This window comes from Branchiostoma floridae, chromosome 6, assembly GCF_000003815.2.
Source record: "Branchiostoma floridae strain S238N-H82 chromosome 6, Bfl_VNyyK, whole genome shotgun sequence".
Lineage (NCBI taxonomy): Eukaryota > Metazoa > Chordata > Leptocardii > Amphioxiformes > Branchiostomatidae > Branchiostoma > Branchiostoma floridae.
This window is the reverse complement of record NC_049984.1, coordinates 18,528,023-18,551,106: the sequence shown is the minus strand read 5'-3', so window position 1 is coordinate 18,551,106 and position 23,084 is coordinate 18,528,023. Positions and strand designations below refer to the sequence as shown.

Genomic DNA, 23,084 nt, shown 5'->3' with positions numbered 1-23,084 from the left:
TTTTACTGAAAGTTACTTTTGATTGTAACATGTTAAAGACTACATCCCCCTTATAACTATTATGACGAATAAAGAAACACACAGACTGTTTCATAATAAAATCAGCAATTTATTGGAAAAGAGACTCGTTTGAGGATGACAAGAGGAAGACAGACCTGTACATTAGTGTGTGGGAGGTCTATGCTGGGATAGCAAAGATTGGAGACAAACTTACATGTACATTCAAGATAGGCATTCCGAATGACAGTTGAAAAGTACTCCACATCCACAACTGATTAAGATGAAAATAAATCACAGAAGATGCTCTAATGGTTGCTGTGTTAGTGGCTTTTGCTGTATCGGAATACCTATCAAAGAAATTCAATCCAACATGGGCAGCTGTCTTGCAGAAGCCAAAGTGTATACTACAGGGTCACAAAAAAACAGTTTTCTGATCAAACAGATGCTGATGATTTAAACTGCCTGAATCTATACGAATAGAGGAATCATCTGAAATTAAATGACAATCTAATGGCGTCATAAATTTTGATTCCTGCAAACGACACGAAATAGAGTAATGCAGGGATGGCCTGCCTTCATTCAAATTCAGATCACATCAACAGAATTTGAAGTTTATTAAAAAGTGAATACCCTGCAAATGAAGGAAATATTTCCTTTCAGTTGGAGTGACTTTTTCCATCTCAAAACGTCTGTATCAGTTTTTGATGGACCCTGCAAACACACATTGGAGACAATACTAGGATTTGACAGTAGTCTAGAGAAGCTTGGCATTTACAATTGTGCACTGAAAATACAGTATTCTTGTGGTACATGTATCGCCTTCCATATAGGCGATATCGAACCAGGAGGGAAGGGCGATATCTGTATAAATACACACCTGATAAAAATAGTAGCAGCGGTCATACACAAACAACAAAATCACAGGTATTCCCCTCCCAGACTAATATAACAGTATTTACATTACATAAGGATTTCTTTTTTTAACTATAATGTTAGTAAAATCATCCACTTGGAAAATTGCTAACTTAAATCTTTCCTTCCCTTTCACAGTTGCCAGGCTCTAGTCAGCTTGGATGACATTAAATTTACATGTATTTGTACAAAGCAGATTGCAGATTGCCAAAAACTCTTCACATATAGAGGAAGTGGGAGACTTATAATGTACTCATAATTAACGCTGAAATAATAAGATCTTCACATGTCATACAAAGAGATTTGCTATTTGCAAATGAAGGCATTCAGTGTGTGGACAAATTGACTGTCTCACTATATACCATTTTACAGTTTGGTTTTGAAGGAAGTTGCTGCTTCATTTTTACTCAACTGGGTAGTAGCCGAGAGGTGCCCATGCTCAATATACAATAGTCTAAATCAAGATCTCTTCACACTCAGTCTGGTTATTGGATTACCAAAGGACTGATAATGGCCTGATCATGGAGTGTCTACAATAGGCACTGGCCAGTTGTAAGTGTTTATACTACATATCTGGCTGGTTATGTGCATCTCTGCAGACCCCATTACACTTTGGAACTTGTCCGTGCAGAAAAGACGATTTGACTTTCCTTCACGCCAGAAAAAAACTGCGAGATTGACACAGTTTTATCAAAGTCACAATTCTCAGCAAAAAAAAGAATCAACATGGAATTGAGAATCATAAATCTTTCATACAACATTCACCAAGCAGGGAGGAAAAAAATCTGATTTATGTACATACCAGTCTGCTCATGGCTTCTGGTGGCTGATAGCCTGCCACCAACTTTTTACACAACATACAAAATGGGTGCTGACAGGGTTGCTATGCTCTCTGCTGTATGCCTTGTGCAATTTCTAACCCTCTCCTTGTAGCCTAACTCTGTAACCAATACAACTGTAGTGCTAAAAAGGCTACCTCAGTATTGAGAAGGTTTAATAACCCTGGCCACTTAAGATTTGTGTAGACAACGGAAATTTGAAGAATCTTACAAATTTGTAAAGTCAAATATACCTATAATGATAAAACTTATGAAATATAATATACAAAGGGAGCACATTCATTGCATGTAACATTACGAGAGATTTTACTGTTCATCTAGAAAAAATATTACACACGGGAATTTGAAACAAGGAGCTACTGAAAGAGTGACCAGGGTTAAAAGGCATGGTAGTTCCTAACACAAGTTCAGATTGGTCTTGAAAAAATTGGTATGGATTTGCTACATTTACTACCTCATGACACAGAAGCCTAATTCAAGCTTAACCAAGGATCAAACCTTACCCTTTTGCTAATCAATCGTCCATTCCTACTTTAGTTGAATGAACTGTCGTCCCCTACTTGTGCCTGCTATGCAGGAAATTAACATGATTGGACAGGTACTAGTTTTGCACATACTTCCTTATTCAACATAAGATCTGTTCATTGGAAACAAAGAGTCTTCATTACTTACTCCTAACACATTAATAAGATGGCATTCAGCTACATTTACATTTAAAAGCCTTCCCCATCCCCAAAATAAAGAAAATACTCATTTGAATCCTTGGGAATAAATGGCTATTCTCTATGATTTGGTATCATCAGCTTGCCTATTTTGCGATACATAATTTTCTGAAAATTTGGTGCACTTTCAGACATCATGCTTGATTCTGGATCAACCTAGAGCAGGTAAAAATGGTTTAGACTTGGCCCAGGTGGGCCATGCAGAAAACCAAAGACTCCAAATGGCCCAGCTATGGTTGAATGGCAGGACAGCAGGCTGGAAGGTTTCCCTGGCCCGTCCTTATTCCTGTCCGAAGCCTTCCGTCTCCTCGATGGCGTAATTCAGCTTCTCTACCAGCTGCTCGTAGCTCTTGTACGGCGGCAAGTCCAGGCGGTTAAAACTACGCAGGAGAAAAGCATGGATTGTTGGTGTCATTTTGTTCTCTTTTGTCCTCTTCCTATAGCACCAATTTTCTTACAACCTCAGTATGTCTGTATCACTTCAAACCTACCATTTGATACTTTAAATAGTTGATATAGGCTCTACTCACCATGTGTGGCTGCGCGGTAGCCAGGTTTCCTTTCCGACCTTCTCTATACAAAACCTCTGGGGACCATTGCTCCCTGTAAGAAAAAAAAAAACTTTTCATCTAATTCCTTATGAGTGGACTTAACGTAGCAAGTATACCAGTTAAAGTATCATATGCAGAGCAAGAGATGCAAGGTAAAAACTTAAAACTGAGACAAGAGTATGTCAAGTTGACAGATGCAAAGTCCTGTTTGATATATCTTTCCGACTCGCGTGCCAAATCTAATACACTGTATATTACATCTAAATATTTGGTAATGTAGCAATGCTGAAATGTGGTATGTAGCAGGAAGTAAACATACCCATTAACTCTGCAAATCCTCCCACAGGTAGCCTGCACGTGCCCGTCACAAACTGTAAGAGTCGGGCACGTTTCTCGTTGTCCAGTTCTTTCACATACTGCAAATTATAGTCACAACAGTAAGCCATGGTTTGAGAATACATAATCATGATATCATTTGACCTAATTGCCATCTTTCTTCATGTCAAATATGGCAATTCTGCCTGTAAAGATGATGGGTTGTCACTAGGGGTGGGCACCGGTACGGTGTTCCCGTACAAAACCGTTTTTTGTTGGACAAGTCCAGAAAAAACGGTCCTGAAAAAAATCTGTGGGCCAGATTTTGAACTGACTAGAAATTGAACAGATTATACCAGTAGGCGTCCGCAAGTTTTGGGGCTTACCAGTCCACAGGTAACAAGAGCGAAGTATAGGAGAGTTGATGGTCATTTTTAGAAAGCTTCTACGGCCAAACTTGGCAGTTAGTGTTGGTCACACGAAGATAGGATTTTCAAATGCCAGTAGAAGTCGGATACTCCACCAAACACATTCCTTTGTAGCGATATTGACCATTGTTTTGAGTAGTGCCCATTCACAAGTTTTCCAGGTTCAGGTCCAGACCTGGTCATCTGGACTTGGACCATACCTGGACCTGAATTTGCTGTCCCTGTACCCACCCCTTGTTGTCCCCATGACAACCGTTGCTGTAACAACATTAAGAGGCCCCACCCACCTGCCAGAACCACTGGACCTGCTTGCTGTTGCGTGCGTAGTGTCTGTAGATGGTGTTCCTCTGCCAGTCATTAATGTCAAACTCCTGCATGCCACACAGCATCAACTGGGGTTCGAAAAAAAGAGACATAATCAGAGACAAGTTTTTCATGTAATTCTTTAATAATAATATCCTGCTCAGAATGGTGCAAGAAATTTTACCAAGTTCTTATCAAGGCCTTTTAGTTTTGCATGAATGTATATCAGCGTCCCCTACCTCAAGTTCCCTCTCGTCGAAGTACTGCAGCCACTGCAGTGGGACGACATCGTTGAAGCCGTCCAGGAAGGCCTTGGTTTGTTCCTCCACACCACGCTGGAACCTGCAGGCAAAATTGTCATCTTCTGTAATCTGTTATCTTTAACAACTCTTAAAGGCAGCTGTTTTATCCTGTGGCTATTAACATTTCACCTCAGTAGGTGCCCCTTTTGACCGGAGTCAAGTGTGGAATTTGATGTTAAGTGCCTAGCTTTCTCAGACAGCACACAACAATCAGACCCGCGAGAAGATAAAAACTTAAGACTGTGAGGATGCAACTGAAGCAAAAGGCTATCACTCAAAATCAGTTTTCAACTGTTTTTTATCCTGTGGCTCTTTACGTCTCAGCGCAATAGTCAAAGTTAGGTGCACCTTTTGACATGAGTCAAGTGTGGAATTTGATGTTAAGTGCCTAGCTTTCTCAGCACACAACAATGGACCGATCCCAAAACCCTGCCCCCTGTTCGATCCCGTTCCTTTTCGAACACCTCCGTCAAAAACAGCGCTTGTCGGACAGAACTGGCCGCCGCCGCTGTTTAGCTGATAATAACGACTGACTTCTGTTTAGATTTTTTGACCCTGAAATCCTCTCAGACCAGGCCGGAAAAAAATGCGCTGACTTCTTTGTTGAAGACTATATCCACTGGGTACAGTCATCTGGGGAGGGGGCTGATATAGTTGTGGTAAGGGCGTTATAATTTCAGTCAAAGCGGGAGGCACCGCATATTATTACCTTGCTGGTGGGCAAGAGTGCCCGGTTTCTGACATACGGTCGATGCACGTGAAAACCAGGGTACATATATCTGTGACAGGGTTTCTGCTGCGTTCGTTGCATGCAGAACAGCTGCATTCATGCTCATGATAAAAACGAAATCAAGAAGAAAGCAGCTCAGGCACTCGTGGAGAGGGAGCTTGTACTACGCACCAACTAATGGGACACTTCTACAAAGTCTGCCAGTGCAGAGTCCCGTGTCTTATAAATACCCTGCTCTACGCGTGCAACCTGCCCACCATCAATGTAATGCTATGCAGTGGCTCTCCGTCCCACAATACCTATACTTGTAGTCTTCAACAAAGAATAGCTGAGCATTTTTTCTTTGGCCATTTCTGTTCAACTGGGGCTGTTTTTGACGGAGGTGTTCGAATTAGAATACGGGTTCCACCTTGTTCTATTTGTTCGATATACGTTCGATTGGGATCGGTCCATTGGACCTGCAAGGGGTTAAAAACTTAGACCTTTAGATTGCTAGGCCACAACTGAAGCAACCAGTCGAATTCACCTAGTAGTATATGACCCGTGCGTTTGTTGACAACATTGTAAATATTCTATGCATTTCTCAACTATCATTTTGTTGTGACCTGTTCTTAACCTAGTGGGTATATATGTGCAATAAAGGTCTTCATTCATTCAAAATTTTTGTACGGATCTTTACCTCCAGTTAACCATGAGTATGATGTACTCGTCCTTGTTCTCCTCAGTCACTCGGATGTTTGACCCGTCCTCTTTGAGATCTACCGTCGTGATCTTACCCAGCACCTCAAAGTCTGCACAGAAGTACAGCTCCATGTCCAGCTCATCAATGTCATTTTCCCTGAATAAAGAACAAGATTAACACCTAATTCATAATTTCACCCATCAAAATGGCATGCTTGGAGAAGAAAAGTCAATAAAGTACATAACAGGAGAAGGAGGCCAAAGAAAAAAAATGTTATGTTTCCTGTTTCAGTCCTGAAAAAATTAGTTTCGGTAGGTAGGGATTATCTAGTATGGCATATTAGAATACAGTTAAACAAAGTAAACTGATATGCATGAGGACACTTGTCTTTCAATGTCAAACTTTAATTTTGTGCATAGTAGATATATCTATCCTTCATTAGATAGAACAAGCAGTGTTTTTACGTCAATAGGAAGCAGGCTGCATAAAAGTTCTGAGTGCTATGCAACTCCGCTGCCCACAAAAAAAAGTCTAGGGTCGGCAGTTTTTTAAGGGTAGGTACGGAAACAGGAAACACAACATTTTGTTTCCTAGGCCTAACCACACATAACTGTACAGCCAGAATTCCTTTTGAATGCACAAGCCACCCACTTGATGAACTGCAGGGAGTTGTAGAACTCGGGGTCCACAGACTCCAGGTCCTTCATTGTCAGCTTCTTGCTCAACATCTGCTTGTAGAAGGGCAGCGTGAAGCCGTTGTCGATGAACTTCCCATGGTACAACGCCTGCGGGCAAAAACCGACAACCTCAGACATCTAACAACGTAATCATTGCTTTCTGGAGCCACAGTAGGCCACAAAAAACACACCTGCAATTTATAGAGAAGACAATGTACAAGCAAATACGATTATCCCTCTACCCAGGGGTTCTAGCCAGCATTCGCCCTTCCGTCCTTTGACAAAAATTCTGCCCATTCTGGCATGTAAATTATATAAACAAAAGAAATTTTGCAAAGATCTTCAGAAATTCAGCACAGATGCCATTGAACCAAGCTGAGTCTACCATACCAGCAAAATTTTCTCCTCAAAATGCAGAGGGTCTCAGATTTCAAAATTTTTCTGGAACCCCCTAGGACTGTCTTGTAGAAGCCTCTGGCGCTCAACAGGATTTCTGTTCAAAATCCAGGGGATGGAAAAAAATGTCAGGCTGGCTAGAACACTGCTCTAACCCCCTAAAAACAACTTCCTCTTAATAAGAGGAAAGCGTACCATGGCTATAAACCTGCCGATGAACCTGAAGTACATGAGGTGGTCGGGGTTGACTGAAGAGGCCGGGTTGATCTGCAGACTGTAGTTATTCTTGCTGGCGTACTCAAACAGGCAGTACATGGGGTTCAACACCTCGTGGGACAACATGAAGAACCACTCCCTACAAACAAACAAGTAAACAAAGTGTTCATTATCACAGATCAGCCCCCATAAACAAGTAAACAGCCTTAGGAATCACTCATAAGAGCTTGAAACATAGTTTTGCTTTCTAAATATTTCACTTAAAATGCCAAATCTACAACTGTTATTGCAAGATATTCTTTCTGCAAACCTTGCTATTCCACCGTAGTCCAATCCTTCCTCCCCCCGGAAAATGATGTACAATCTCCTCCGCAGATCGAATGGTTGTAACCGCATGATCTGAAACACCGAGAGGTGAGGTCTTGAGGTAAGGTATTGCACGGTTGCACTCATATTCAGTGTGCGAAAAGTGTTTTTTTAACAAAGGATTGAAAAAACGATTCAAAAATACATTCACACATCTACAATTACCAATTTCTGTTACACCAACATTCTAAAATTGGTTATACACACGAATTAAGATATGCACAGCTTAATCTACAACTTACCTGGTGGAAGGAATCTTCGAAGACAGTTTGCCTGGACACACTAATCTTGACGTGGCTAGGCAGCGCATTGGACTGTAAGAAAATGTGGGACCACAATAAATGCCACTTCATCAATATGACATATGAGGTCTGTAAAATGGATCATCAATTGATACGGATAGGAACTGTATTAACAATGTTTGGTCCACGTACCTGACAGAGATACCTGAATTGTCCCAATTTCCATCTGAAACTTCTCTCATAGGCAATGGGCACTCCGTATGCTCCTTTGGGTCTGAAGGGGGTAGAAAAGGTTAAGCTGTTAGGGGCTTCCATTGTAAGATTGACAACTGTGAAGAAACGTTGTAAATGTTGGAGATCTTGAAGGTTCTTGATGAAACCCCATACTGACCCTTTGGCTGTTGCACCACTCCTGGGGTCCTGGAATGTGGTTGTCCGTGTGTTGTGGTCCACAAAGTACCTGACACCCTCCGCTGTGTATCTCATCTCCCAGCCCTCGGGCAGGGGCTCCTCGTTTACCGCACTTCTTCAGGAAACAAAAACGTGCAAAACACACAAACAAAACGTCAAGATCCTTAGAGTGGATGTGATGATTACAACATCTTTTACCGCTATGCAAAGTTTCTTGTTCACACAATTCTCATTTATCAAAGAACAGACTAAAGGACATCTAACATGGGACCTAAGATCAAGTAAGAAATTGGGGCACACAACTTTTAAAACTTACAGAAACCTGTGACTAATACAAACTCTGAATATCACATGCAAACTCATCTGCGGCATTTGGAAACCCCTTATTACACCCTTAGGCAAACCCCAAACAGACCCTTTAGAAACCCCATACCCACCCTTCAGCTGTTGCACCACTGCGGGGCTCACCGTTAACTGCACTTCTTCAGGAAACAAAAACGTGCAATACACGCATACAAAATGTCAAAATCCTTCAACTGGATGGCATAACAGTTTTTTTGCTTTTGGCATTATCTTCTCTTCACAGACAACACATACTACTGGGCTAAATGCAGCAAAGGATGGGAAGTGCTAAAAACCCAATGACACAATACTAAACAAGCTTTGAGTTCCTTTCCACTCAGTAAGTCAACATGTTTCACTCTTCACAGATCACATTCTTTTATGCAGAGACATCCAACGGCACTAGCAAATTGCCTTTTGTCAATACTCTGCTATGTCAACCATCACAATCAGTTCCTGTGGGCGTCGCCACAAACCACTTGTCAGCCAATCAGAAAATAGGTCTTTCAGTTTTCAAAAGGGATCTCGCATATATAAGGTGAGCTCATTAATATCTATAAGCAGGGCAGTCAGGAACTGATGGTGACGGTTGAGATAGCAGGGTACAGACAAGAGACGGTTTTCTGGCGCCGTTGGACATCTCTGTGTAGGAGAATGCACAGATCAATGTTTTGATTTGTTTTTCACTCTTCTGAATCAAATATGGTCTGCATGTCCTCAAATATGAAATCACAACTGTTTTGTAGAAGAATACAGGAAAAGATGATAATCTCATTTTCTAGGCATTTGATCTATGAACAACTTGTTGTTTTGACAAGATTGCTCTCAATCCCCTGGGTTCAGACGGTTCCTTAAGGTATGGGAGAGGGGATGGAGTTGAGGACAGCAGCAGCCATAACTAATCCACCTACCCCTGTGTCCTGGGGTCCTCCCACTGAGTTGTTCTGGTGTTGTGGTTGACAAAGTAAACCCTTCCATTCTGCTCTCTCTTCTCTGGTGGACAAGGAAAGAAGAAAGGACATCAACCAAATAAACTGTGTGGGGCTGCACGTACAGTCAAACCTGTCTATAGCAGCCACTCAAGGGACTGGAGAAATGTGGCCACTATAGACAGATGGCCACTATGGAGAAAATGGTCGCAATAGGCAGTGTTTCTGTATGTACAGGACCGGAAATTGTGTGGCCGTGGCAGCATTGGAAAGGTGGCCACTATACACTATTTCTTAATGCTTAGGTCAATGGGAAAAATCCAAGGGACAGACAAAAGGTGACCGGAATGGCCAGGTGGTCGCTTTGAAAAGATGGAAGAATGGCTACTACTACTGTATATAGCATCAGACATATTTGTAACAAAGAAAGAACAAAATCCCTTGTGCTTTTGGGTGGGGAGTGATAAACAAAAATCTAGGGAGCACGACTTGAAATATACTTTTCTATTACCTGTATGTGATTAACAATTTTAGAGCCTGTGAAATAGCCATGTTGTTTTTGCAGGTTTGTTTGTTTGTTAGTTTGTTGTGTGGGTAGTCTAAACCCTGTAAGTGTGCATGTGCTTACCCCAGCCAGGAGGGAGCTGGCCCAGTGGGTCGTCAGCAGCCACAGCATTGTTTGTTTGTTTGTTTGTTGTGTGGGTAGTCTAAACCCTGTAAGTGTGTGTGTGCTTACCCCAGCCAGGAGGGAGCTGGCCCAGCGGGTCGTCAGCAGCTACAGCGTTGGTCTGCCAGAGGAATCGCTGCTGGTACTGCTGCATGGCGGCTGACTGGTGCTGCGTACGGTACTGCTGCCACTGCTCGTAGTTCCGCACCGTGTCCACCGTGGGGCGCTGCCACGTGGTGGTACGTGTGTTGTGGTCCACATAATAGACTCTACCCCGGGGGTCCACACGCCGTTCCCAGCTACAGTATCATGAAAGGGCATCTTCATTAGATAAATGTGGTCTCAAAGCCATGTAGTGGCATATTCTCCAAAGTGGAAAATAGGAAAAAGGCAAAGCTCATTGTTCTAGCCAGCCTGAATTTTTTTTCCATCCCCTGTATTTTGAATTGAAATCCTGTCAAGCGCTGGAGCCTTCCGCTTGACGGTCCTTGGTGGGTCTGGGAAAATTGTTAATTCTAAGAGTAAGACCACCTGAAAGGCTATTTCCTGCACTTTGAGGGGCAAATTTGCTGGTAGAGTAGACTCAGCTTGGTTCAATGGCATCCGTGCCAAATTTCTGGACATCTTTGTAAAATTTCATTTGTTTCATGTCCATATCTTTACATGCCAATTTTTGTCCGTCACAGAGGACGGAATGAGCAAGCTTTTTGTCTGTCCCCAGCTGCAAAATTCATGGGCGGATGCTGACTAGATCTCTGGTAAAGATTCTGGTGCCTTGACTCAATCCCGGCTAAAGTAACTCTCTTGTAATAGATAAGTGCAGGTTACAGTGTGAAGCAGTAGGATGGCTTAAGAACTGTTACTGACCCCGGTGGCAAGGGCTGTGGCCTCTCCCAAGTGGTAGTTCTGGTGGTGTGGTCCACATAGTACGGTCTGCCGTGGGGGTCTATCCTTGTCTCCCACCTAAACAACAGACAAACAAACAAACAGTTGTCATTGTCACTGATACACAAATGTTACTTGTATGTAAGTGACACTGATATGTTCAACGTTAAAAATGTTGGGGATATGCAATGCCCACTCACCCAGGAGGGAGTGGCTCCTGCCCTGCTGGTGTTGGCCCATTCTGGGGTGTGGTGTTGGAAGTGTCGCTCGCATCTAGGAATCAGAGAAATCAGGGGAGTTTAATACAAGTATCAAAAACACACATCATATACACCAAACCTATCATTTAACATGCATTTGCATAATTCTACCAGGTGTCATTATACCGCCACCTCAAAAAATGTTGTCATAGAGGCCTTCTCAAGATTGCCTTCAACACCTAAAATCTGAATTGTATTACACTTAGGATATCTAACATTCAGTGTTCAAGACAATCTTGGGAAGACCTCTATACTAACGTTTTTTGAGGTGCCGGTATTATGACTCCTGGTGGAATTATGATAGTCAATGTTACTTGTTAAACAAAAGAGCAAAAAGATTTGACAACTTGAGTTCCACTATACTGACCGGGAGGAGGGCCACTGGGAGGGGGGTTTTGCTGTGGGGACTGGCCGGCACTTGGCGGTTTGCCCTGCTGTCTGCCGCTGGGCTGCGGGGAGTTGCTGGCTCCTGCGGATGCTCCAGCGACAGCTGCTGCAGCAGCCCCCGATCTGCTGGGCAGGGGCGGCGGCGGCTGGGAACTGGCTTGTGACGACAGATCGGCGGACGGGGGAGATGGGGCCGGGCGGCCAGCGCGAGATCTCGCACCTGGAGAAGGCAAAAACAGTAGATTTCTGTCATGGTTGGTCAGGTCCACTAGCCCAGTTGTCCCAGGCAAGTGAAAGTGCTGATCGGGCAAGTGCACGACCTACCCCACTTGCCCAATCGGGCAAGTAAGATTTTATGATGAGTAAGATTTCGATTTACATGTACTTGTTACTTTTTAGTCATGGCATCAAGCATTATTCATCATAGAAAAAAAGTGACAATAGTAAAAGAATTTTATTACTGGAATTGAAAATAGAAAGAAAGATATTTTTAAATTTCAGGCAAGAGAAATGTTACGGGGAAGTAAGTCTTGTATGTACTTGCCCGATAGGACAAGTGAATTTTAGAAAACTTGTTAAACCCTGCCTGTGCCATTGTTGTGAGACAAACACAAGAACACACCTACTCATGGTCATACAGATAGGTACACATACTCCTCATACATTGTGCATTAGTAGACAAGTACAGAAACCATGAAGACAGGAGACCAAGAAGACAGGAGTGTGGCCCACCTGGCTGCTCAGGGTGTCTGGTGTTGGGGGTGGACGTATTGCTGGACGGGCCGTTCTGCTGGCTGGTGGGTGTGGAGGCATCACCCTGTCCCCGGGACACTTCCCCGTTTACATGTTGTCTGCTGCGCTCTGGAGTGCCTGAAGTCGAAAAAAAAACACAGTCATTAGCACTATAAAGGGTATTGGGTAGAAACTTTGCACCTTCAGTAAAATCTCTCAAGAACTAACACAACTCCAAATGTTTTCAGCACTGTCTTAGAATGAACATTGGTCAATGCAAATTTGAAACATTTTAAGATAGCAACTATCTCTACAAATCTACATTAACATACATGAAACCAAGTGGAGGAATGAAAATTAGCAAGAAGCAAGCTCTCTAACTAAGCAACTGTTACAAAAAGAAACTTTTTAGTACACTCATGAATGAGTTGAATGTTAAGCTTTCAGCAGAGTGCTATGAAATTTGGGACATGATGGCATTGTGATGCAAACTTTTGCCCGGCAACTAGCACAAAAGCAGTTAGTTTTCTATTTGTACAAAGCAATCTAGCTGCATATGTGTCCATAAAACCAAGACTCTATCAATATCACTATAGGGACTAAAGAAATCGATTAAAGCTTATACATCACCATTACCACCTTCCCAAGGTGAACACATCTTATGTCAAAGCAAGACACTGTATGCTACATATTTCCAATACACATTACTAAAGACCCATTGGAAATAGCAAGGGAAGTTACTGCAAGGGGGACTAAACGCACACATAGTTTTTTCTCAAGGTAGAAAGCTTATGTGTTCTCCAGATGCGTTTAATAAATATCTAGCAGGACCTTCAGACCATAAACTTACCAAAGAGTGAGAGAAGAGACCTAGGCCTGATGGGTCTAGATGAGAGTAACCTATGACCCCTAGAACTAGGGGTTTCATCTGTGGAATCGGAGGAGGGGGCTACAGATTCATCCCCCGCTGCAGAGGGAGGGGCTAAACACACGTTCCCAACAGCAGCAGGGAAAGAGAGAGACACACACACACAGAAAAGAGCAGAGCAGTCAGAACTCTGTTGTGTCGGATACGGATACAAGAGGGGGTACAAACAGCAAGTTGAAGAGCTGAGTAGTCAGATATCTTGGCTAGGTAGAAAGGGGGGTATCGACAGGGTACAGAACAGCCTGCTAAAGGAATATAGAAGTAGGAAGGGGGTGCAAACAGCAGGGAGAACAGCAATGGTCAGGGCTTGGAAGGGTAAGGAGCAGCAGGGAATATATAGCACAGAGGCAAGGTGTCACACATGGGCTCTTAAGGAAGGCTCCTGCAAGGACAGCAAAGAGAAGAACAGCAACGGTTTTGGAAAAGCAAAAGCAAGGGGGAAGGGTACAGCATCTTAGGCAAGGTGTGGTGATGCAAGAAGGTAACAAAACTAGGAGGAGGTTCCAAGATATGTCAATATTCAAATTCTTTACCTATCCTGAATGTTTTCCCAACAATATGGTATAGACTTATTGGCAGACAAAGAGGTTCTGTTAAGATCTAACTTAGGAGATTCCTACAACCTTGTGCTATCAAAACAAGTACAGGTAAAACCTTTGGTTTCTCTAAAATTGAAGCTTCTGCTATAGAAAGGTTGAAATGTTTACCAGCTGAGGCAGCTGTGCCGTTAGCCATGTGCTGGAAGCGGCCCTGGTAGTGCTCCATGTTGACATTCATCCCATCCAGCACGAGCTGCAGGTCACCGGCACGGACCTGAACATTCTTCACGTTCAGCTGCAAGTCTTTTTTTAACTCCAGGTTAGTCACTGGGGGAGACAAAACAATGGATTCACAGTTAAGAGATTTAAATACATACACATGACAATACAAGCCATAGAACATGCTGTCAACTGCCTTAATTCCATGCAGAAAACTGCCATTATCTATCAAGGTGGACGGATGCCTACTACTAGATGAAAATACATACGTGAATCCGAATAGGGCTTAAATGCCAAATTATAGTACATAATTTCCAGATAAATACTGAAACTGCAGAAAAGAAATCATGGCTCAAAAGTCTAGCATGTGGATACTGGCAACACAACTTGATGCCAAATATACATTGTACAACTCAACACAAAGGAAAATGTGTGTTCCTTTTCATTAAAGATAGTATGGTTTTGCAATTTGCTATATGCATGCTTTTACTCAACACTCTCTCTTCTATATTATGCTGTATGCAGAAGGCCGTTGGTGAAGTGGACAGGCTAACAGTAGGTTTGATTCAAGCATTGGGATGCACTTTGAAGACTTACATTTCCCACTGTTATCCCTTAGAACAGGGTACAGGTCAAGATGTAGCCTCCCCATCAAGACGTCTGTCTTTAGGTTGAAGTGGTTGAAGACACTGAGCTCGAGTTTGCTGTAAGGAGTCACCAATCTGCAACAGCAAAGAAATAATACCTGAGTCATTTGTGCATTTCATTTACTTAACATTGACTGTTTGACATTCTTGCTTTCTTGCTACATGGGTATTTTTAACTGGATTACCTTTTTGCATTGTTCATCTCCAACTGTATCCAAAGATGTCTATATGTAATATATCTTCATATTGACCTTCCTTAACAATGCAAAAAAAACTTTAAGAAAAGGATGCAAGTTGCCCATTTAAAAAGATGTGAAATATCCATTGTTTTATTAGTTTTTCGGGATATTTTCAGAGCCCTCTAAATCATGATGACCACTATGAGATCTGGCTTTTTCAGTTTTTCAAGACATTTTTCAGAGCCCTCAAAATCATGATGATGACTATAAGATTTGGCTCTCAAAATGTGGGAAACAGAGCTTCAGTTGGTTCAGAGACTTACACAGTGAAGTGTTCATTCCAGGTAGGAGTAAGAGTTTTCTTGACCACCTCAGTCTTCCTGGGAGGCTGTCCATCCACGCTGAGCTCCACGTAAGGATCAGGCTTACTGGCAAACCAGCCGCCTCCGACATCCTTCAGTTTGGCTGAGGTGACTGACAAACAGACAGAAGGTAATAAGTGATCTACAACCCCTTATACTATAGTTATATAGCCACAAGTCAGAGGCTTAAAGTCAAGCCCCATAGACATACCCAAGTAGGGATGCACTTTGACTACCAATTATATCATATTTCTTCACATTTTCCCATAAACCTTGTACTATTACTCTCGTGTGACTGCCACAATATATCACAACCATTCATAACAAAAAGTTCATCTCCATTTTAATAGCTCTTGTGCCACATCACTTTGTGCAATTACTATAGCAGGGGGCTAGTCTACTATTACTCATTTACTGTCAAGGTCCAAATTATATTATTTTGGTAAAGGTACACAGGTGCAGGTGAGAAAAGAAACTGCTTGCACAAAATATTTTATACTTGCACAATCAACATAAAGTTTGGGAAAAATGGAATGTACAAATGTAGCTATATTCAAATATGAACTCACACCAACTGAACAGTCGTGAATAGGTGATCATTGTACTAACTTGGCTGTTACACCAGTTAAATATTTCCTTTACTGTATATTACTATAAAACTCCAGAAACACACTACTCACTTGTCACCTGGAGCTGGGAAAAAGATGGGTTCTGCGCATCCGACATCTTCTGAGTCTGCTTACTGGGCCTAATGGAGATTGGTAACAATGGACTTTACACAACTGTGGGATCAATTGTCATGATGACGTACACTGTCTGAATGCTAACGAATTGATTAAAAATTTGCAACAAATTTAGATAAGTGTAACATTGAAAAGGGGCTACACAGTATACCTTGAATATCATAGTTGAGCTAGTACAAGGACTATACATTGGAACTACAAGGATTATGGTACCTTTGCTATGTTGTAGTGGGTTGCCCTTCTGGTTGTGTGGTTGAAGTCAAGTTTGATGATCAGGTTGTGGGAGGCATGACTGCCGGGCCACAGTACAGCAAAACTGCAGAAACATACATGAGGTTACAGTAGAGCATTAACATGAATTCTACGCTCAATAGGTAAAATGAGTGATCCACCTCTTGTGTCTTCTTGATCTTGATCTTGATTGGGTACTGGACAACGCCCCTCAGTTGGGGCAAAGCGTCCAGGGGGAGTGCTGCGCCTTAATGTTCCCTGAGGCGTTGGAGAACTGCCTCCTTGAACTTTGGAGCGTCTGTGATCTCCGTGACCTCGTACGGTAGGGAGTTCCAATCTCTCACGGTTTGTGGGAAGAAGGAATGTTTGTAGCAGTCTTTGTGAAAAGGTAGAGCCTTGTAAGAATTTGGGTTTGAGTGTCGCGATTGGCGCGGTACAGGCTTTAGATGAGTTTCGACCGGTAGGGCTACTTTGTGGTGTCTTGCTTTCTGTAAAATTGTTAATCTATTTGCTGTCCTTCTGTTGCGTAAAGTGTCCCACCCCAAATCAGAGACAAGTTTGGTGACACTATCATAACTATGATATGAATTTGTGACAAATCTGGCCGCTCTTTTTTGAACGGACTCTAACTTAGCAATGTGCTCTTTGTGGTATGGATCCCAGGCAGCGCTGGAATACTCTAAATGCGGTCTAACAAGGGATGTATATGCATTTGTTTTGACTGATTTGGGGCAGTTATAAAGATTGCGTCTCACAAAGCCTAACGTCTTGTTAGCCTTGGAAGCACTGTACTGTATGTGTTGTGACCAAGAGAGCTGGTTGTTGAGTGTGACTCCTAAGTATTTGTGGTTGTTAGTCTCGGCTAGAACATGACTTCCTAATTTGTAGTCGTAGAGTTTAGGTTTACGTTTGTGGGTATAACGCATAACAAAACATTTGTCCGGGTGTAATTTCATCTGCCATGTGTTTTGCCATGTATCTAATGTATTGATGTCCTCTTGTAAGAGGGTGTGATCTCTGTCACTGTTTATCTCCCTGTAAATGACGCAGTCATCCGCAAAGAGACGGATGTTAGAGTTGAGGTTGTCGGTTAAGTCGTTAATGTACACTAAGAACAGTAGTGGTCCGAGCACAGTGCCCTGGGGCACTCCAGAGACTACCTCTGCCCACTCTGAGTGCTCTCCTCCAACTACCACTCTTTGTTTACGATTTTTGAGGAAATTAGAAATCCAGTGGAGAACCTTACCCCTAATACCATAATTTTGGAGTTTTAGGAGTAAGCGATCATGAGGAACTTTGTCAAAAGCTTTTGCGAAGTCGGTTATAATCATATCTGTTTGCGACCTGGTATCTAAAGAATGGGCTAAGTCAGTTGTAGTTAAAATAAGTTGGGTTTCACATGAACGCTTTTTCCTAAACCCATGCTGCTTGTCAGATAATATAGAGTATTTGTCAAAATGATCCATCATCTGTGATTGCACTATGTGCTCCATAACCTTACTACAAACACATGTGAGAGAAACAGGACGGTAATTTGCAGGATCAGTCCTGTCCCCCTTTTTAAAGATGGGAGAGATATTGGCATGTAGCCATGGGGAAGGGATTTGGCCAGTTTCAAGTGATTTCTGACAAATAATAGTCAGAGCAGGGGCTAACTCAGCAGCTGCTAGTTTGAGGATCCTTGTTGGCAGGCCGTCTGGTCCACTTGCTTTGTGTGGATTCAGATCTTTTAGGAGTTTGGTGACTCCGTTTACGTTGATGGAAAAGTCGGGCATAGTGGGGATAGAACTACGGGGGAGGTGGGGCATGTGTTCATCCTCTCGTGTAAAGACAGAGCTGAATTGGTTGTTAAGGATGTTAGCTTTGTTTCTGTTATCTGTTTCTAGCTTTCCTTTCTGCTTAAGACTAGGGATCCCAGTTGTATCCTGTTTTAAGTGTTTGATGTGCGACCAAAACTTCTTGGGGGAATCAGAACATATAGAATTTACATATTTACGGTAGTTTTGTCTGGTAGTCTTTTTTGCTCGTTTGCGAATAGTGCGGAATTTAGTCAAGTTCTCGGTTGTTGGGTTTTTACGGTAAGAGTTGTAGGCTCGCTGTTTTTTCTTATGTATTTTCCTAACCTTGTTGTTAATCCAAGGTGAAAAATTATTATTGTTAATAGTTTTGGATGGGACATATTTGTCCATCACTATCTTGATTTTGTCCACAAATTCATTATAAAGCTCTTCTGTTGTGCAGTTGTCAATGTTCCGTTTGGCTAAATTATTACTGTAATCCTGTAGCTCAGTTCTTATGGCGGTTTCATCAGCTTTTTTCCAAAGTGAAACACGCCTGGGGCTTTGTTTGATTTTCTTAGGTTTAACATTAACAGTAATAACTGGGATGCCATCATGGTCCCCTATACCTGGGATCAGAGAACAAGTTTCAACAAGTGATGAATTATTAGTTAAGAAAAGATCAAGGGTGTTATTGAGACGGGTTGGTTGATCCACAACCTGTTCGAGCCCAAAGTCATGTGTTAACTCTAAAAAATGTTTAGAAAGTGCACTATAGGGAGCGCTTGGGCTCACACTTAAGTTGTTCCAGTCTATACCAGGGAAATTGAGATCCCCCCCTAGCCATACTTGGCCACCTTGTGGTTTGATCTTGTTTAATGAGGCTCTCAGTTTATCTACAAAGTCAATGTCTTTTGCATAAGTATGAGATCTGTAACAAGAACCAATTGTAATCGGTTTGGCTCCTTGGATCTCCAAGGTTGCCCATACCGTTTCACACTCAGTGTCTAGATCTAATCTATGTGTAACTATCAAGTCGTTCTTGTAGGCAAGGAGAACACCCCCTCCCTTTCTCCCCAGTTCTCTGTCTTTCCTTATGACGGTATAGTCTGGGGGGAAAAGTTCACTACTGCCAACTGAGTCATTTAGATGTGTTTCTGAGCCTAGTATAATATCTGGAGAATGCTGGTCTAAGCATGCTGCTAGATCAGCAGTTTTGTTGCGTATACCCTGGAAATTTATAGTGTCGAGTAGCTCATATATTGATGGCAGCAAGTTCATTGCCCTTTGTCACAGAAAATTATATCAAAATATTTAGAGAGCATACACCCTTACTTTCAACAAGAAGCATGGATTCTTTAACATGTTCAAGTTTTACCTCAAAGACAAACAATTACATAGGACTAAGAGCTTTACATCCCTCCTAAAGGACAACATGGGATGCCAACTAATATTGTGCATAGCAGCAAAATTCAGAATCTATATTCTGTTACTGTACCTAGCTGACACATTAGCACTTGACCCCATATGACCTACATAAAGGGTCCTTCTTTGCTACATAACTTAATGCATTGTTACATAACTTAATGCATTCCATCATAACGAATTCCTGCATGAATTCAGATGGTGAGAAAATTTTGAAATAAGCTAGTAAAACCTAAGTACTAAGTACCACCACATCTTCAGGACCTGAACTTGAAATTAAACAGCTAACTTCAAATTTTTCAACAATTTTGTACAACAAATTTCTCATGACACTTACTAAGATATCAAGATTATACAATAGTACATTGTATCTTCATGTTATCTTACACTAATAGGTGCAAAGGTGCACCTACAGTCAAACATAAGGTACACGGCTTCCAATTTTGGGTACACAAAAGTACAACTAATATTTACCTGTTACCTGTTAAAATCTAGACCAAACATACTAGCCAGGTTTTCTTACAAACTGGCTATTTACCACAAAACACCTAAAAAGTCACCTATACCAACCTTTGTACATTTTTCTTATCAAGATTGACTTTAGTAATCAGACAACAGGATTGAAAAGCTGGCCATGTTACTATCGTTACCAATCTCGTGGCTACCACACTAGAAAGTAATCAAGATCATTGCATCTATGTATGATAATTTCATTTTGACATTTGAAAGCAATTTTAGCCAACAAAGGGTAACCATGTTTTGGAGGCACACACACAAACACACACAATAAATCCACAAAACAATGCATCTCTCCCATGGGGATGAAGTAAATTACTTCATCCCCAAGGGAGTTAAGTAAAAATGAAGTGTTTTGGCACCTGTTCTTTGAAAATATAGTTGCAGATCACCAAGTTCAGAAGGAAAAAAAGTGAGCTTCCAAATTGGAAGTGAGTCTGTAGGCTGAAATGATCAATAAATACAGGGCAAAATGTCTGCATCATTGATTCATACTTGTACATGTACTACCTTGCTTGCCATTTCATATATATATCTGCACCTCTTATCGAGTGAAAACGTGTGCATGAATTTTATTTGACTTGTTGCTGATGCTAGCAATATCATGGGCTTTGTCTGGAAAGAGTTTAACAGGGAGTGAATTTGAAAGGCGCTATGTAATTTCAAATTACTGGATAAGTGTCATAAAATGATGTGAATTTAACTTGTTTCTACACGTACAAGAAAATAATTGCACCTTTAGTACTAATACACTCTTTAATACTAGTTAACGCAGTAGCCACTTCCTATATTGAATGCTAGAATTATTAAAATCAACTATCAATTTTAAAATATTTGACTCCTTGTCACATGACTGTGGATTGACTATGTCAATAAAGCCATATAACTACACACTTGCCGGTTTTTGTTGTCGGTAAAATAAAACTTAATGGAAATCAAGCTACATGTTTACACAAAGTCTTTTAGTTTACACAGAAACCTGAAGCTTTACAAATTTTTATTTCCAAAATAAAAACCTACATGCGTACTTGGGACAATTATACTATGGACAATTTGTAGTGGTAGAAAAAACAAAATGCATGTAATATGGGCATTTCATTTAAAGTATGGATCAACACCAAGTTAGATGATTTGGAATCAATCTAGAGCTTAAATATTGATACTTTTATCAATGTCATCTCCTTTGCACTAGGGAATACAGGACTGCGGCCATTACAAATGTATCCCAAATGATGTCATGCGTACCTTGTAAGTCGTTAAGTTTTGTGTAAATATATCACAACAACCATGACAAGCCACATCCTGGTAACTTGAAATATAAGTTATCTCCTTGTCCTTTACTCAATCATTAGTCAATGACTGGATTTATTTCATTATACATCATTAAATCAAATACATATAATTAGCTATCATCGGCATTACGTTTATTAACTTATTCTTAAAACCCATGAAGAGTGATGCATCATACGTGTATAAATTCTCCCACAAGAATCTTATTGACAGAATTGCAAACTTGACTTCCCTCCCTCTGAAAAGAAAGACAGATGATATGACAATTAAACGGCCTTGACAGAAAGTATTGTTCTTCTTATTTGTCATTACGTCAAAAGAGGATACTGCTATATTTTGCTGGCCCTCCTAGCAAACATGAGGTTAAGGGTTAGGTTTTCCGAGTGAGAGTTGTCCTCTACTATGCACCAACCATGCTATATGATTGCTATTCACTAAAATTCAATGACCATGCTTCATGTTGATGTTGTGTCTCTCACACCCTTCTAATAATATTTTTTTATGCTTGAATGAGTTGAAATCCCACGGTTGAATGTGTGGTCTTTGTAGGTATACAACCTATAGTACTAGCAATTTGTGTATTTTATTCTGGTATATCAAAAATATGGGGAGAAACAATGTAATATAAAGTCATTAAAGATTACAGAGGTCTTTGAAATCATGCACATCATCATTAAATGTTATTGTCTGTGATTATCACACGTTTATGACATAAGATCCATAGTCAGTAAAAAAGTGACAAATTATGTCTGTTTTTTAACTTTTGATGCAACCTTTCCTTGACATTACTCAGAAACATGCAATGATGGCTATGGTGCAATCATTGACCGACCAGATCATTTCATCAACAGAGTAAAGGTCTTCAGAAGATTTCATTCATGTAAGCAAGTTTATGCAGATAATGTACAACAGACTTTGCACAAAACACAATTGGTTACACATTATGTATCAAGTTATTTGTCACATCTGAAGCTTGTATTTAACTGTTTACTTGTCCACATAACAGTTTATTTGCAAAAATTATGCATCAAAATTATTACACTTAATTCTTATATGGGCAGTCTTTCTGTCAACACCATGTGCAGTGTGTCAGAGGTGCTGAGACTTATCACGTTACAACTCCCCAAACATGGTCCTCCACAAACCCAAGTTTTCACACTTCACAAGTGAACTGACCCTACATTCTTACTGATCCAAGTGTTAACAACACCATATTAAGCAACACAATGTTGAAATGTGATTTTCTATGCTTCAGGGTGATAATCTTTACATTAGAAACATTCCACAACAGCAGCGTGGCACCAGGGAAGTTTGTTGCTACCATGGTGGATGTCTCGCGGCATAAATTTTGGTTGAAACACGAAGGAACGCACCAGTCACTTCTACGCCACAAAACATGAAGTTTGGAGCTTGTGTCATCCGCGTTAGGGCATCAGTCAAGTGCTTTATACTACTATACAACATCTCTCTCTGTTTATACTACCAGGTGTGTCTTCTACAGTGTTAGATCTGGCTCGCCGTGTCTTTTGTCCCTGGTTCTGCTACCAAAAGGAGCATCGGGGACTGGCTACGCCTGGACGTCGGCCATTTTGGAAAGAATGGTCAGACGTCTGAACAAAAAAAATAGGCCGAATCGGACACCTACGGAATCATAATCTACAAAAGCGTAACCATATATACATTTAGAAGCTTACCTCTGTTGATTATGGTGCTCTGTTAATCCCCTGGCGTCGTGAAAGGGGTATAATCCTGTGAGAAAGTAATGGTCCTCTTTGCTCAGACGACGTTTATTTCCGCCATACCATCGGGGCCCGGCCTGGTCACGTGAGAGTTGGTCATGACGTCACGTCAGACGGTAGCTTGGCACCAGGTACGATATTTCAGCCGCGGATTCCGCCAAGTTCATGGGCAAAACTCATCAAAAAGGGACGTA

At 41.4% G+C, this 23,084-nt stretch overlaps 1 protein-coding gene across 3 annotated transcripts; it reads right to left on the bottom strand.

Annotated features, from left to right (window-relative positions):
* Nucleotides 1-88: 88 nt before the first annotated feature.
* On the bottom strand, nucleotides 89-23,010 carry LOC118417956 (NEDD4-like E3 ubiquitin-protein ligase WWP2). 3 transcript variants are annotated; one of them, XM_035823720.1, is made up of 26 exons: nucleotides 22,846-23,010; nucleotides 16,125-16,227; nucleotides 15,849-15,916; nucleotides 15,130-15,280; nucleotides 14,578-14,702; nucleotides 13,930-14,088; nucleotides 13,145-13,276; nucleotides 12,295-12,432; nucleotides 11,543-11,782; nucleotides 11,116-11,188; nucleotides 10,898-10,993; nucleotides 10,100-10,329; nucleotides 9,346-9,427; nucleotides 8,530-8,574; nucleotides 8,073-8,207; nucleotides 7,874-7,955; nucleotides 7,682-7,753; nucleotides 7,384-7,472; nucleotides 7,053-7,212; nucleotides 6,436-6,569; nucleotides 5,782-5,940; nucleotides 4,310-4,412; nucleotides 4,055-4,159; nucleotides 3,344-3,440; nucleotides 3,004-3,076; nucleotides 89-2,853 (listed from the first exon to the last, which is right to left on the bottom strand). In XM_035823720.1, the coding sequence occupies exons 3-26, from the start codon at nucleotides 15,892-15,894 to the stop codon at nucleotides 2,754-2,756; spliced, it is 2,826 nt and encodes a 941-aa protein (XP_035679613.1). In that variant the 5' UTR covers nucleotides 15,895-15,916; nucleotides 16,125-16,227; nucleotides 22,846-23,010; the 3' UTR covers nucleotides 89-2,753. The 3 variants fall into 3 exon arrangements, with proteins under 3 accessions (XP_035679613.1, XP_035679614.1, XP_035679615.1); XM_035823721.1 differs by lacking the exon at nucleotides 8,530-8,574; XM_035823722.1 differs by lacking the exon at nucleotides 13,145-13,276.
* Nucleotides 23,011-23,084: the final 74 nt, after the last annotated feature.

Bases quoted from the DNA above. Each gene is read 5' to 3' on its own strand.
- LOC118417956 (XM_035823720.1), bottom strand. From the start codon at position 15,894: ATGTCGGATGCGCAGAACCCATCTTTTTCCCAGCTCCAGGTGACAA. The intron at 8,575-9,345 runs GTAGGTGGATTA...TGTTTCCTGAAG, and splicing joins GAGGACCCCAGGACACAGGG to AAGTGCAGTTAACGGTGAGC. The intron at 7,213-7,383 runs GTTTGCAGAAAG...GTTTGTTTGTAG, and splicing joins GACTACGGTGGAATAGCAAG to GGAGTGGTTCTTCATGTTGT.